The following is a 16,721-nucleotide window of genomic DNA, read 5'->3' on the forward strand; positions in this document are numbered from 1 at the left end:
TGTGCAGCTAATCCACCATCATATAAATCGCGAATTACCTTCTCTCATAATGATGTCCAAGGAAGGCAAAACTGATTGCCACGCATCAGATAACCATCCTGCACATAAAATTCTTGTACAGGTTGACCAGCAGTACATGACTCCTAAATTTTTGTAAAGTCATCATCATCTGCATAACAGTCTTTCAGCTGCTTGAACCCTAGAATTTCCTGGCTCAACATAATCAACAAGCCAGCTCTCCTACTCAATGCATTTGCTACAACATTATGCACACCTGACTTCTGCTGTAATCTGAAAGGAAATTTTTGCAAAAATTGACACCATCGTGCATGCATATCTTTGCTAATCCTTTTCTAACTATTCAGATACTTCAAAATTTCATGATCAGAATAAAGGACGAATTCTTTCCCAATCAGATAATGCTCCAAAGTCTCCAAAGCCCTTACGACAGAATAGAATTCTTTATCATAAGTGCTCCACTTCTGCCTTGCGTCACTGAGCTTCTCACTAAAATAGCAAACTGGTCTGCGCTCTTGAGATAAAACAGCTCCTATACCCACTCCACTAGCATCACGGTCAACTTCAAATGGTTTATCAAAATCAGGTAAAGCAAGAACAGGTGTAGTACATAACTTCTCCTTCAAAATAGCAAAACTATTCTCAGCTTCCTCTCCCCATAGAAATTTGCCTTTATTCATACATTCAGTAATTGGGGCTACGATAGTACTAAAATTCTTAATAAATCGCCGATAAAAAGTAGCCAACCCATGAAAACTCCTAACGTCAGAAACTGTTTTAGGAGTCGGCCACTCTCTGATTGCTCTTACCTTCGCCTCATCTACCTCTATTCCTTCAGCAGTAATAATAAACCCCAAGAATAACAGCTTATTAATTAAAAAACTGCACTTCTTAAGATTAATATACAGCTTATTAATCTGTAAGGCTGTCAACACCTCCCTTAAATGCATCAGATGATCCTCCTCAGTCTTACTATAAATCAAGATATCATCAAAATAAACTACAATAAATTTGCCAATAAAAGATTTCAGAACCTGATTCATAAGCCTCATGAAAGTGCTTGGAGCATTGGAAAGTCCGAAAGGCATAACCAACCATTCGTACAACCTCTCCTTTGTTTTGAAAGCTGTCTTCCACTCATCTCCAGGCCGAATCCGAATCTGATGGTATCCATTCTTCAAATCTAGCTTCGAGAACCACTTAGCACCGTGCAACCTATCCAGTATGTCATCCAATCTCGGAATTGGAAACTTATAACCCGCGGTTATTTTATTAATGGCCCTGCTATCTACACACATCCGCCAACTCCCATCTTTCTTAGGAGTCAACAAGGCCGGAACAGCATATGGGCTCATGCTATTCTGAATGTGTCCCTTTCGCAACAACTCCTCCACCTTCTCTTTTAGAATCTCGCTTTCTTTTGGACTCATCCTGTAGTGCGGTAAATTTGGCAGACTAGCACCAGGAATTAAGTCTATATGGTGTTGAATATCGCGCATAGGCAGCAACCCATCTGGAATCTCTTCAGGCATCAGTTCGCTAAATTCCTTCAATAAAGGCCTGACTGCTTCAGGCTGCTCCTCCACTTGTAATTCAGCCTCAGTCTCAATTATTTGTTTCATGACCAGCATGTGAATCTATCGAGTCTCCTTAACCTCAGCTTCAAATTTCCTCGTAAGGGTAAGGAAATTATTTTTAGCAACTTGTTTTCCTTTGTTCTTCAGTGACAGCAACATATACTTCACTCCATCATTCACAAAGTTATACTGATTGCTTCTTCCCGAATGCTGAGCATCTACATCAAATTGCCATGGTCTCCAAAATAACACATGACATACATTTATGTCTACTACATCATAATACAACTTATCATGATACTTACCGATGGGGAATGGAATTTTACATCGCTCAGTTACCTGAATACTTTTCTCTCCAGATTTAATCCATCTTAATGTATATGGATTAGGATGCTTCTCTACGGGTATTCCCAACTTCTTCACTGCCTCCTTCTCAATGATATTCTCCATACTTCCACTATTAATAACCACAGCAAAGATTTTTCCCAGAATGGTGCACTTGGTTCGGAATAACTGATGGCGCTGCGAATCATCTTCCTATTTTGGGGCCAACATCATTCTACGCACCACACAGTTTACTTGCTCCTGTTCTTCATCTTCAAAATCATCGTCTTCACCATCCGGCGCACAGCAATATCCATCTTCCTCCTCTTCTCTCGCTGCTACGTTTACGGTTTTTCTTTGAGGGCATTCATTAGAACGGTGCCCAGGCTGATTACACCTGTAACACTTTATCGTGGCTGGTTTAGTATAAGGGTTAGGGTTCGCAGTTTTCTGTGCTTGCGTTCCCTTATCCCTCGGCTCATTCATAGGGCACTTTTCTACCGCCTTATATTCCTGATTTCACCCTACGTTAAAGCGATTATTGAAACTGCTCTTTTCTACCGAACTGCTCGAACTGCTACCTCGATAATTTTCGTAGCCTCTTCTTCCCCTATCTTGCTGCATCAATTCTGCCTTCATCGCCATATTCTTGGCTTTAGTTAAATTTCGCAAAAACTACACTCCAATTTTATCTCGAATGAAGGGTTTCAAACCATCAAGATATCTGGCCACTTGCTGTCCATCCGTCTCTGATAAATTATTCCGCTCCGCCAATCTCATAAATTCGGCCGTATACTCATGCACAGTCCGATTGCCCTGCTGGCAACGTTGGTACTGCTGGAACATAATCTGCTCATAGTCTGGTAGAAGGAATTCTTGCTTCAACAGCCTCCTCATCTTAGTCCAAGTTCGAACTCTCTCTTTCCCTTCTCGCTCCCTCTTATTCTGCAATCTCTCCCACCATGCAGACGCACTCCCCTTTAATCTACAGGCTACTAATTGCACCCTTTTCTCACCAGGGGTCTCCATATAATCGAAAAATCTATCTATATCAGCAAGTCAATCCAGAAATTCTTCTATACTCAGACTACTATTAAAATAAGGGATATCGACTTTCAATTTAAAGTTGTTACCTTCACGATCGTCATAGCGTCGTCGTCCATCTCTCCTATCATGCCTTCTCTGAAAGTCCTCCCTGATGATTTCTGCCACCATAATCAGCACATTCCTCATCAAAATTTTCAGTTTCTTCTTCTTTCGAACTCTCTGAAAACAGAGGGTTATTCTGCCTGCGGACAAGAACAGGCCTATCAACAGGATCACCGCGAGCAAGATCTGCACCCGACCTTCTGTCATTCCGCCGATTCCGGTTCACATCAACGCCGAGACCTTCGAATCGTTTTGTTAACTCGTCAAATCGTTCTTCGAAACAACAAAGACTTTGATCGAATCATTGATCCAAGCGTTCCATTAAACGCTGCTGCAAACGTTGCAGTGCGTCGTCCCCAAGGGTTGGGGCTCTAGTCTCCTAAGCATCGTCACGAAGACCACCGCCAGTCACCATAGGCTCTGATACCACCTGACGCAGCGTTCAGCGAATAATTCAAGCAAAACCTTGCTTAGAGAAAACAATCTCGAAATTCAATATTGATGATAATAATGTTATCTCTTCAAAACAAACCCTAAACATCCTTTTATAGGGGTTAAACCTAATTACAATAGGAAACCTAATCATAATAGGAAAGTTACCTAATCTGAATTGGAAACCTAATCATAATAGGAAAGTTAATAAGCATCAAATAGCAAAATTACAAAAACGACCCTTAAAATTAACTCATAAAAAATACTAAAATAATAGAAAAAAACCATCTAATTGCATCATTGTTTCGCTTTCTGTTTGGACTTCTGTTTGTCCAATCAGTCCAGAAACGCACCACTAATAAATTCTACATCAAGTCTTCTTCAATGCCGTGTTTCACCAAGTGGAGATATCTTCTCCAAAATCACTATCTCTTCAAGCGGGACGTGAACTGTTGTGTCACTTTCTCTTCCATCCCATCTTCCATCCCTAGCGGATCTCTTCTTTACTACCTAATGCACATAAAAATACATTTCTAACCAAGAACATAACATAGTAATCACTTATGATAGGGTAAGATTGACCCAATTGCACCTATAACACCTCACGGAAAAATTGTTTTTCTTGATGATAGCTTCTATATTTAAAAAAACAATCTCTACATAAAAAGAGAAAGAAAATAGCTATGACATTCTGAATTTCAATCCACTTTTGGGATAAATGAAATGTGTATATTCTTCGATGCAGTTGTAGTTAAATCTCGCCTGAAACTGATCATTGTCGGGATACTAACCTTTAGGGAATGGCTACCTAGGGAAATGTATGTAGACCTAAGAACTCGACCATGAATTGACCTTCGATGACGATCGAGGTCGCCATGACTTGAGTAACCATAGGTCGATACGCATAAACCCTAAAAAGCCGTCCGTTAGTTAAAGATACACTCAAGTCGCATTTGAGTGAAATTGACCGTCATTTGAATCCGAACTTGGATGGCGAATTTCTCGAAGTGTCACGACTAATTTATTTGGACAACGTCACATAAGCGTGGCCAACCTTGAGATTGCTCGGATTTGTCGGAAAGTGAAATTTGGACCGGGTGTGAATGTAGATCAGTATACCTCCCTCTTGGTTTATTTTATTTAGTGTCTATCTAGTCTTTTCTTTGATTTTGAAATTCGAAATTTTCGTGGCCCTTGGATCTAGCTTGCCCAACAAGACCAATTGTGAGCCCTTGGATTGCACTTGATTGATATGTTGACTTTAGTCTCTCTCTCTCTCTCTCCTCTCTCTCTCCTCCTCCTCTTTCCCTGCCGAGCAGCCCCACGTTGCTGCTTCTGTTCTGCTTGCTGACTTCCTTTCCTTCTTTTCCGCTGCACCCCTACGTCCACCCATGCTACTGCTGACTTCTGGCTTTGCTGACCTTGCTGACTTCCGCCCATTCCTCCCAATGATGATCCCACGTAACCTCTGCTTGGCTGACTCCTCAAGCTGCCCTCACGTGCTGCTTCTTCTTCTTCATTTCTGCTTTTGTTTTTGCTGCAACTTCTCCATTACAGCACCACGCCAGCCCATTTTCCACTAGAACTAGCCACCATCCCGTCCCCGTTCAGCCCCCATCTCCGCCCGACTCCGTCGTGAGCCGCCGCCCGTCCGCTAAGGCTGCTGCTGCTTCGCTACTACTGCTGCTGCTTTGCTGCTTCTTGTTCTGCTTCTTGGCTTCTTCTTGCTGCACGCCCGACCAGCAGCTTCGTCCACCTCCACCAGCCAATCACCTCAGCCGTCCGGCAACCGCTCACCGTCGTCCAAGTCGCCGGAAATCACCGAGCCACCCGTCCGACCGCCGGAGCAGCTGCTGCTTGCTTGGCTTGGCTTGGCTTTGTTCGGTTTCTTGCTCAGGCATTCTTAGTAAGTGGCTTCCTAACCCTTGACTAGGCTAAGGGGTGACTAATGGACATGTTAGGGATGGTTTAAGGGCTGTGGATAGTTGGTTTAGTGGCTGGTTGTGCTTGGTTTGCTTGGTGGTGCTTGTTGGTTGATTTCCGGTAAGGTTGCTACTGCATCGCTGGTTTTTACTATTTTTTTGTGACTTTTGTGAGCCGAACTTGGAGAAATGTTCTTCATGAAAGTTTCTCCTAACATCTTAAAGTATAACATGATTTAATTTGGGAATTTTTTAAAATCATTTGAAACCATTCGGAAGTCCATCTTTGGATCGAAATTAGTCTGTCGGAAACACTGTTCCTCCGACCTTCGGGTCTATTCGAATTTTTATAAATTTTTCCAGACCTATTTTCAAAATACTCCCTTCACAAAACTTGTTGGATACATTTGTGGCTATGACATATAAAAATTTCAAATCTTTCTAAGAAGATTTGGTTACTGTTTGAAATGCATTTTGAAAGCCGGATGGCCAGTCCGAATGAAATATTTTATGTCCGACTTTGGATGACAAAAAGAGGTAGTTCTAGACAGAACTGGATTTTGTGTTCTTCATGAAAAATGTTCATCAAAATGTTTTGTACAACATATCCAAATTTCATAATTTTTGGAATTGGTTTATTATTTATTTCAAACGGATTTCTGTCACTGCACAACTGCCTAGTTTGGACCTGATTTTGTATATTCTCGATTTTTCTCTCTCTCAAGAATTATTCGGTGTTATCGTGGCGTTTTAACGGGTTTAGTTGACATTGGGCTAATTTACAAAGATAAGAATTGGTAATGATTGTTGAGGTGTGTGCATGGTCACGACACGTTCCGTCTAGGCGGGGGTTCTAGACCACTACAAAAAAACAAGGATTTAGCCACGGAAATTAGCGACGGAATTTGCAACGAATTTTTTTTTCGTCGCTAATTTCCGACGAAAAAAAAATTCGTCGCAAATTTGGGACGAATTTTGCGACGGAAAAAAATCCATGGCTAATTTGCGACGGAATTTGCCACAAAAAAAATTCGTGGCTAATTTGCGACGAAATTAGCGACGAATTTTTTTTCCGTTGCTAATTTGCGACGAAAAAAAAAGTCGTCGCTAATTTGCGACGGAATTTGCCACGAAAAAAAATTCGTCGCAAATTTGCGACGAAATTATCGACGAATTTTTTTTCCGTTGCTAATTTGCGATGGAAAAAAATGTCGTCGCTAATTTGCGACAGAATTTGCCACGAAAAAAATTCGTCGCTAATTTGCAACGGAATTTGCGACGAAAAAGTATTCGTTGCTAATTTGCGACGAAGTTAGTGACTTATTTTTTTTCGTCGCTAATTTTGCGACGTAATTTGCAATGAAAAATAAATTCGTCGCTAATATATGTATTGCGTGTCAAATATTTACTAATATATAAATGTAAATTGTTAATAGGATTTTTCAAACTTCAATGTATGAACTACCACCAAATGAGTTGGACCGTTTGTGCGATGAACAATTTGCAGCATGGTTCAAAACATATGTAAGTTGCCTATGGACTAAAATCAAGTTATTAATATTTTATACATCATTTAAATATATATTATTGACTTTGCGTGTGTGACCTTAGGTTCACAGTAATCATGATCAAGTTGAAGAGCAAAGATTGCTATATTATCTGTCATGGGGTCTAAAGTCAAGAGTACGAACTTGGCCAGCATATTTCATAAACGGGTATAATTTTCACACTCAAGAATATTGAATGGGAAAAGCCACAATGAATAGTGGTGTGTGTGTTCGGTCATCCAATGGTTGCAGTTCAAAAGATGATTTTTATGGCTTGTTGGATGAAATCATGGAGATAGAGTACCCCGGACCATTAATGCGGGTTGTGTTATTTAAGTGCATGTGGTTCGACCCCGTCAAAGGAATGAAGGTGCATACGAAGTTTAATTTAGTTGAAATAAATTACAAGAAAAGGTATATGAAATATGAACCATTTGTGTTGGCACAACAAGCAATTCAAGTATATTATGCATCATATCCTAGTTTGAAACGTGACAAAACTGATTGATTGGCTGTATCTAAAATCAAAGCACGAAGAAAAATCGAGGAACATTGGAAGGATACAGCATATCAACAAGAGGAAGTTTGTAACACGGTTCAAACTGAAGAATATGATGACGATGACGATGACGACGATGATGTTCAAGAAGAAGATGAAGATCAAGATGAAGACGAAGGTGAAGTTGACGATTTAGATTTTTGAGACTTTTTACTAATTATGTCGTAATTATTATTATGACAAGAGTTTATTGTTGTTGTCATATTTATTAGTATTGTTGTTATTGTTGTTGTTATTGTTATTATTATTATTGTTGTTGTTATTGTTATTATTATTATTGTTGTTGTTATTGTTGATTATTATTATTGCTATTATTGTTACTGACACGTTATTGTCGAGAAAAAAAATGAATTAGGCGTGTGTGGGCTAGTAGAAATGAAATTCATGGCAAATTTGCACGGATTTAACATTTGAAAAAAAAATGAATTGCGGGCATTTTTTATGAAATTCGTGGCTAAAATCCGTGGCAAATTTGCCATGGATTTTAGCCACAAATTTCATAAAAAAAATGAATTGTGGGCATTTTTATGAAATTCGTGGCTAAAATCCGTGGCAAATTTGCCACGGATTTTAGCCACGAATTTCATAAAAAAATGGACGTAGGCATGTGTATGGCATTTTTTAAAAATTCGTGGCAAATTTGCCACGGATTTTAGCCACGAATTTCATAAAAAAAATGAATTATGGGCATTTTTGCCACGGATTTTAGCCACGAATTTCATAAAAAAAAATGAATTGTAGGCATTTTTGCACGGATTTTAGAACGAATTTCATAAAAAAAATGAATTGTGGGCATTTTTATGAAATTCGTGGCTAAAATCCGTGGCAAAATGGACGTAGGTGTATGGGCATTTTTTTGAAATTCGTGGCTAAAATCCGTGGCAAATTTGCCACGGATTTTAGCCACGAATTTCATAAAAAAAATGAATTGTGGGCATTTTTGCTACGGATTTTAGCCACGAATTTCATAAAAAAAATGAATTGTGGGCATTTTTATGAAATTCGTGGCTAAAATCCGTGGCAATTTTTGCCACGGATTTTAGACACGAATTTCATAAAAAAAAATGAATTGTGGGCATTTTTGCCACGGATTTTAGCCACGAATTTCATAAAAAAAATGAATTGTGGGCATTTTTATGAAATTCGTGGCTAAAATCCGTGGCAAATTTGTCACAGATTTTAGCAACGAATTTCATAAAAAATGGACGTAGGCATGTGTATGGAATTTTTTATTTTAGCCACGAATTTCATAAAAAAAATGAATTGTGGGCATTTTTATGAAATTCGTGGCTAAAATCCGTGGCAAATTTGCAACGGATTTTAGCCACGAATTTCATAAAAATGCCCGCAATTCATTTTTTTTATGTCCGTGGCTTTGTTTAGCGACGAACTCTTCTGTCCGTGGCAAAATTCCCTAATTTTGCTCCCCGCCCTCTCTCAAATTTGCCCGCCCTCACCCCAATTTTTCTCTCTCTCTCTCTGTTATTCCTCGGATCCCCCTTCCGCCAAACACCTCTCCGTCGCTTCCTCCTCCCCTCCACCAGCCATGATGGCCACCCTCACAGCCACTGCCGCCGTCGCCTCCTCCTCCGTCGCCATCCGCCCGTTCCGCTCCCACAAGCCCTCCCGCGCGCCCGCCGGGATCAGGTGCTCCGTCGCCGAGGGCCCCGCGATCTCCCAGCCGAGGGCCGCCGGCGGGGGACTGGTTGATTGCGTGGTGGTCGGGGGCGGGATCAGCGGGCTTTGCATCGCCTAGACGCTCACCACGAAGCACCGCGACAGGGCCCCCGACGTGGTCGTCACCGAGGCCAGGGACCGCGTCGGCGGCAACATCACCACCGTCGAGAGGGACGGCTACCTGTGGGAGGAGGGCCTCAATAGTTTCCAGCCATTCCGAGATTGGTACGTTCCCATTCCGAGATTAATACGTTCCGTCGGTCCCATTCCGAGATTTGTACGTTCCGTCTACTCTGATTTTGTGACCTTCTTATTGAAGTTCTCGAGTATGTTCGTGTGTCAACTGATAGATATATCGTCGGATTATTGTAATGGTTGTCGTTGCTCTTGTTTCGTTAGAATTGGGTATAGTCTTGATCGAGAAATGGAGATGATGTTTGTGAGTTTATAGGGTAAATGGGTCAGGATAGGGTGCTTTGCAAGTGTTTGATGAATGACCCAGTTCTCCAATTTGAGAATAGACGTGCAATTTTGGACCTTTTTTTATGCTGTTGTGAATAGCGGGCCGAGGCTCGAATCGGCGTGAGTTCTTTCTTGGGTGTTCTTCCTTTATTTTTTTTTCTGGGGAAAAGGAAGAAAATGGAGAGGACAAAGCAATCGTTGGATAGATGCTCAAGAACACTCAGACTTCACTTGCAGAAGGTAGTGCTTCATGTGTTAATTTTTGTGAAGCTTTCGTTGGATAGATGCTTGCGACCTTTTTTAGCCAGGTTATGGCTGCTATTGGAGGAAATACTGCAGGTCCAGGTAGGAGGACTTTAATTTTAAGCCCTTGAGTTAATAACTATTTTAGTTCACATTTCTATTATGGTATTGATTTTCATCTTTTGTTTTTATGTGCACAGGGGATGCTGTTGTCAATGTTTACATAAACCATGAAAAGAAGTTTGCTTTTGTGGAAATGAGATCTGTTGAGGAGGCAAGCAATGCAATGGCCTTAGATGGCATTATCTTTGAGGTAAGTTCAATTACATTTTTAACATAATTCTACATTTTTTCTTGCGGTGGATCTGCCCCCTTTTTTCGAGGACATTCATATATCTACAACATTGACAAAACGTTAACTAGTTTGAATTTTTGTGCAGGGAGCGCCTGTGAAGGTGAGGAGGTCCAGTGATTACAACCCCTCCCTTGCAGCAACTCTTGGTCCTAGCCAACCTAATCCTAACCTAAATCTTGGTGCGGTTGGTTTAACCCCGGGTTCTGCTGGTGGGCTTGAAGGTCCTGACCGCATTTTTGTGGGTGGATTACCATATTACTTTACAGAAGTGCAAGTGAGGGAGCTGCTGGAATCTTTTGGTCCTCTTAGGGGTTTTGATCTAGTGAAAGACAGGGAGACTGGAAATTCCAAAGGCTATGCTTTTTGCATTTATCAAGATCTCTCAGTCACGGATATAGCTTGTGCAGCTCTCGATGGCATTAAAATGGGCGACAAGACTCTCACTGTTAGGCGTGCTAACCAAGGTGCAAACCAACCAAAACCTGAACAGGAGAGTGTTTTGTTGCATGCACAGCAGCAGATAGCTCTGCAGGTGAAAGGTTTTTACATTCATCGTTGAGGAGTCCTTTTGCATGGTCAAGTTTTTCTACAATTTCAATTTTTTGGCTAATTCTTGCAATTTCAGTTCCGTGAATTATAGCAGCATTGTTGACATATTCTCGAGTATATTCATAGTAGTTTTTTTCAGCGTCATCTCCGCTTTTATTTTATTTTGCATCTGTGAGTTGGAACTTTAACTGAGATGTGGTTCATTGAATGTGTGACATTGGTTTCTTCTTTTTAATTTGTCTTGTTACGATTATGTCCTCAAGTCTAAATTACCAAGGCTTTTTAACTTTTGCAGAAGCTTATGTATCAACTTGGTGCACTTGCTACTAAAGTGGTATGTCTAACACAAGTAGTTACTGAGGATGAGCTTAAAGATGATGGGGAGTATGAAGATATATTGGAGGATATGAGACAAGAAGGCGGAAAATTTGGTAAGAACTGTCTATATAGTTCTTGTTAATTTTTGCTCTTATTTTGAGGTTTTTGACTCGCCAAAAGTATATTAATATTTTTGTTCTTTCTTTGTGCTGTATCTCTATTTTACAGCCTTTTCTTGTTCCACATTCTGCTTAAAGAATCGGGCCTAACATTCAGAAAGAAGTTTCCAAAGCCTTATATCTTCACCTAGATTTCAAAATCTAAGCTCTTTTCTTCGTTCTAATGATACTTGTTTTGCAGGTAATTTGGTGAATGTGGCCATACCTCGTCCCAGACCAGATGGAGAACCTTCCGCAGGTGTTGGAAAGGTAATTCTACCACCTGCTATGGGCAATGCTCTTCTGCCTCCCTGGGTATCTGCGTTTGTCTTCATTTTTCTCCCTCTGGGTGTTGGAAATACATGGGTGCTCATGTGTCTTTCTGCTTTTGGTTTTTTTATGACGTTTGGAGGAGGGGTAAGGGGTGTTGGCTGCTACCATGTTACAATACTCTCCCATCATAAGTTGCAAATTATCTGTTATATTATGATTCGTTGTCTCTGATTCTTTTCTATCCTCTGTGGCCAATGTGCCTACTGTGCAAGACTTAGGAAATGATGGATTTGGGGGTTGATAATGTAGTGCTTTGTTGCCATAAAAGACCTGACCGCAAATTAATAATTGTAGTGCTTTGTGGCCAATCCTTGGTAATGGACCATCCTCTACTGAAAATTGTAGATGAGGGTCGAGATCATGTCTCCTTTGGTGCCCTGAACCAATGTAATGAAATGTATGAAGTGATATTAAATTGCCAATCCAGCATTCTTATCACTGATGCAATTGCTGGATTCCAGAAAATGCTCTGCATGGATCCTAGAAGAAGCAAGATGCTCTGCAAGAACTTCACGATCTTATTACCTCGAAGAGATCCCGAGCATGGCAAAATACCCTTGAGAGGATTATGTTCAAGTACATTGAGCTATGTGTTGATATGCGGAGGGGGAGATTTGCCAAGGATGTTTAAGTACATTGAGCTAATGTTCAAGTACATGAAAAATGTAGATGAATGTATTCATTTTCATATTATTATAATAGTTTGATGACATTGAGCTATATGTTCAAGTACATGGAAAATGTAGCTGAATATATTTCATTTTCATATTATTATAATATTTTGATGTTATTAAGTGCTTAATCAATGTTAAATACAAATTCTAGAAATTAATTTTGCTTTAAATTACATTTAAAATCGAATAAGAAAATGAAATACATTCATTTTGGTGGGTAATTTAAATTACCCACGAATTTTGCCACGAATAAGTTCGTTGCAAAAAACTGACAAAAAAAAAATTGGTGACAAATTAGCCATGAATTTTGCCACGAAATGTGTTCGTCGCAAATTAGCGATAAATTTTGCCACGAATAATTAAGAACGATTTTTGCCACGAAAATATTTCGTCGCAATTTCGCGACCAACAAAAAAAAGTTTTAAAAAAAATAGCGACGAATTTTGCCACGAATACAGTTCGTGGCAAATTAGCGACGAATTTTGCCACGAATATTTAGCGACGAATTTTGCCACGAATAAAGTTCGTGGCAAATTAGCGACGAATTTTGCCACGAATACAATTCGTGGCAAATTAGTCACGAATTTTGCCACGAATAATTAGCGACGAATTTTGCGACGAATTTTGTTTCGTGGCAAATTAGCCACGAATAATTAGCGACGAATTTTTTTTCGTCGCAAATTTGCGACGAAAAATGAAATTTTCCGTCGCAAAATTTTGCGACGGCCTATTAGCGACGAATTTTTTTCCATCGCTAATTTCGTCGCAAATTAGTTTAGCAACGAATTTTGCCAAATTTTTCGTGGCAAAATTCGTCGCTAAAACCAACTTTTTTGTAGTGGACAATGCCCGACGGGGGTTCGGATGCCGTCTAGGCGGGGGTTCTAGACGTTGCCGATCGCGGTGGAGGCCGGATCGATGCTCCTTTGTGGAATGCCGTCTGGGCGAGGGTTCCGGACATTGCCGTCGCCGAAGTAGCGAGACGATACCTGGTTACGCTAGAAGACCGGCGGGAGTTCGGTGGCCCGAGGGGTTGTTAATAATCTGGACTTAATTAGTGCGATTTGCATTGGGGAATGCTTTGCCTGAGTTAATTGATAAGCACGTCTGGATTATTAACCATGTTATGCTTGATCATGCCATGAATTGCTTTGCGCATGCTTGATGGGCTATTGGCTATGTTATGGCGATATTCTAACGTGCAGGGCTTGTGTATGCGCCAAGGCGAGGTAAGGAAACCTGTGATTGTTTATGGCACATCGATTGTTTGAATCGCATGTTTAAAATTGTTCGGAGGTACGCTTTGACCTAAGCGAGGCTTAGGTAGCTGCTTTTTGAGAAGTGTTCTCATGGTTGTATAACCAAACCATTTCAGACCAGCAACCGTAATTGATCCGGAGACGCTGCCAGGATACTACGGGGATTAAGGATAGGTCGAGTTACCCCATCCTTTGAGTGCCCCTTTTGTAGAGGAGTTAAGCTTATCAATCACCCGATCCTTTTTGTTGTGCGTGGTTCGTAGATTGTGGCCTTGTAGAAGGCTTGCAAATGTATGTGTTGTAATCGATGTTATGTTTATAAAAGTGTCTTGTTAATGTGTATTCTTTGTCTCTCCACTATCCCGTTATTTATATGTTGTATGGAGAGTTCGAGGTTGCTTCCGCATGCGTTGCTCGTTAGTGTTTCGATTGGGTCGGCGACAAGTCCTGAGATGTCGCATGCTTGACGACCCCTGAGGGATGTTGCATGCTTGTTCGGGTTCGGGGCGTGACAATAGTTCCAAGCACTCATCAGTATTTCTGAAAAAAAAAATTGAACTTTACCGTGCATTTCTTGAATTTCATGCTTTTTTGGCAAAGTATTGATTATTTACTAATGCAGCAATATTAACTTTTCACTTCAGCGTGATTGACTTACATATTAGAAACAAAGGGCCTTGCTCTAAAAAAAGATGAATAAGTCTTTGCAAATAAAGGGCCATGCATATTAAATGTACAATGTGCATTGTACATATAAACGGAAAATTTAATGGAGGGTTCACGATTGCAACAAATTAAGTGAAAATTCAGGAGATAAATGCATAACAGTTCAAAGTTTTTGGGTAGAAATTTGAACTTCCTCTAACTCACCTGGAAGAAGTGATCCATCACTCTCTTCCGAGCGGAATCGCGAGCTCTAAAGAATTGACATCTCTTAGGTCTTCTTCGAATTGAGACAGATTTTTTTGTATTTTTCTTGATTTGGATCTTGTCTTTTGAAAATCCCTTTACAACTATTTTACCATATCGAAGCTTTCAAGATAATATAATAATTTATTCCGGCAACTATGTGGAATGAACCACTAGCCCAAGCCGTGGGGCTTGAGGATCGTACTCCATTACTATTTATAACGATACCGTCCAATTTATATGAATCAAGCTATTAAATAAAATATTTAAAGTAATAGGAAAAGATGACTATAATTCATATCAACTTAAGTGGCCTCTTTCGTGTCCCATCAAGGTGGGGCATTCGGATATTACACGCTTTTCCAAAGGAACCGAAGACTTTTGCAGCTAGGAGGGAATGTCACCAAGGTTATTGACTTGGTTGTTGACCTGATGGTCTCAATTTTTTTCCATACATAAGTTGGTTGAACTTGGTCCATTCCAACACATATGCACCTAGAAACGGACAAATCCCACCCCAAATAATAATAAAAAAATCCACTATTAGGAAAAGTCTATGGAACGAAAAAATATATGTAAAGAGGGTAATGTTGCAGGATTATATTAAATGCATAATTATTCGCGACTCTTTCACGACTCTTATTATCAAAACCTTACATATGGCATAATTCCAATTATTTTTTAGTTTATGAGTATAAAGTCCTACATTCGGTATCATTCTTATCACCAATGACATATGATACCCATTTGAAAAAGCATATTTTGCCCTGTTTCACAAATAAATTATATTAAAATTTCAAGAAATAATGCATGACATGATAGCCCCATATTAAACAAACAAGCCATATGAAATTATCTGAATTAGATCATAACATATATTTTATGTGCAAATGTAAATTAGACAATTAATAATAAAGTATCTGCTAACACAAACAATAATCTATTGAAGAAAACAGTTATCTTAGAAGGATTTTATAACATGATAGTGCATGTTCCGTAAATATAGCATGTTAGAGGATAAAAAAAAAGTTATATGACATAATACTTCATATGTAATAAAGACATGGCATTAGAGGATTTATAGAAAATTTTTGTTATGCATGATTTTTTTTATATTGTGAGATTGATAAAATAAAAGCTATCAGATAAAACAAAAGAACCTGTCTTTACAAAATAACTTATTGTATAACGTTAAAGGGTCATATTACATAATTGAGCATATTTGATTAATAAACATGAATGAAAATTTGATGACCCTTATGACTAAATGCATAATCGGTGATAACTCTTACCCCTTTGCAATTAGTATAATTGTGAAAGGGAGTTGAATAATATATAGATACACAATATAAAAAATATTTTCACAAATAAATGATGTTAGAGGATTATTAAAAAGAACTATTTATAAAATGATAGCTCATATTTGATGAATAAATAATATTACGGGATTATTAAGAAATTACTTGTCAATTTTACATATTAATGAATACTAGGAAATCAACAAAAAAGTTCTAGTAAATAGAAAAACATAATTTCGTAAGGCTTATAGACCATCATTTCATAATGTTTATAGTGGAAGAAAATATATATTTATATATTACATTTCCGTATGTCATACACCTATATCACCAGATGACTCTTATTATTAAATGCATAATCAGAGATAATTCTTATGAGATCATTTTTTAAAATATTTTTAAATTTGTACTAAAATAAGGATAAGAACATTATCAATCCTCAAAAAAAAAAATTAATAGAACATATCTTATATAAAAAAAGAGGTGGGCAAACATGCAAATCAAACCAATCTAATCATCAATGTCATTGATAAGGGATGTTTATCTGCAACTTTTTGAAACACAAGTGCCTCGGTAATTTTTGTATCTTACATACATAGTGTTGTCCCAAAGAATTGCCTCGGAAAATATAACGGAGGATTAATTCGTGTTTTAGAATAACGTGGTCCATGTATGTATGTAGCTAAGCTACGTTACCATGAATCGATCAATGAAAACAAGGGACCCCAGAGACGGAAAACAAATGTTGATGCCAAAAGACCCAAAAATGGTAAAAAGAGAAGGTGACGCCCTCCTTATAAAAAGATATGCTAAATGTACAGTTCGACCATTTTCTAATAGTTTTGGACTCGTGTTTCATGCTATATTTACATGGGGAACTTGTCCAGTCTTTTCCTTTATCGTGTTTCACCGAATGGAAGAATATTCTCCAAAATCGCCATCACTTTCTTGATAATGG

At 39.0% G+C, this 16,721-nt stretch overlaps 1 protein-coding gene across 2 annotated transcripts; it reads left to right on the forward strand.

Moving 5' to 3' along the window:
• Positions 1-9,804: 9,804 nt before the first annotated feature.
• Positions 9,805-12,394, forward strand: LOC130138254 (splicing factor U2af large subunit B-like). Of its 2 annotated transcripts, none has more exons than XM_056311786.1 (6): positions 9,805-10,012; positions 10,111-10,223; positions 10,351-10,797; positions 11,110-11,245; positions 11,493-11,560; positions 12,085-12,394. In XM_056311786.1, exons 1-6 carry the CDS (start codon positions 9,952-9,954, stop codon positions 12,328-12,330), a joined length of 1,071 nt encoding a protein of 356 aa, XP_056167761.1. In that variant the 5' UTR covers positions 9,805-9,951; the 3' UTR covers positions 12,331-12,394. The 2 variants fall into 2 exon arrangements, 1 of the variants encoding a protein (XP_056167761.1); XR_008816647.1 differs by having other exon boundaries at positions 9,817-10,012; positions 11,361-11,560; positions 12,085-12,165.
• The last annotated feature ends 4,327 nt before the right edge of the window (positions 12,395-16,721 follow it).

The sequence above is a fragment of the Syzygium oleosum genome, unplaced genomic scaffold, assembly GCF_021117445.2.
Source record: "Syzygium oleosum isolate NSW1041296 unplaced genomic scaffold, Sole_v2.1 Sole_v2.05, whole genome shotgun sequence".
NCBI classification, from domain to species: domain Eukaryota; kingdom Viridiplantae; phylum Streptophyta; class Magnoliopsida; order Myrtales; family Myrtaceae; genus Syzygium; species Syzygium oleosum.

Excerpts from the sequence above, each read along its gene's own strand:
- LOC130138254 (XM_056311786.1), top strand. The coding sequence starts at position 9,952 with ATGCTTGCGACCTTTTTTAGCCAGGTTATGGCTGCTATTGGAGGAAAT. Across the intron at positions 11,246-11,492 it reads ACAAGAAGGCGGAAAATTTG|GTAATTTGGTGAATGTGGCC; the intron begins GTAAGAACTGTC and ends CTTGTTTTGCAG. Across the intron at positions 11,561-12,084 it reads CTTCCGCAGGTGTTGGAAAG|AAAATGCTCTGCATGGATCC; the intron begins GTAATTCTACCA and ends GCTGGATTCCAG.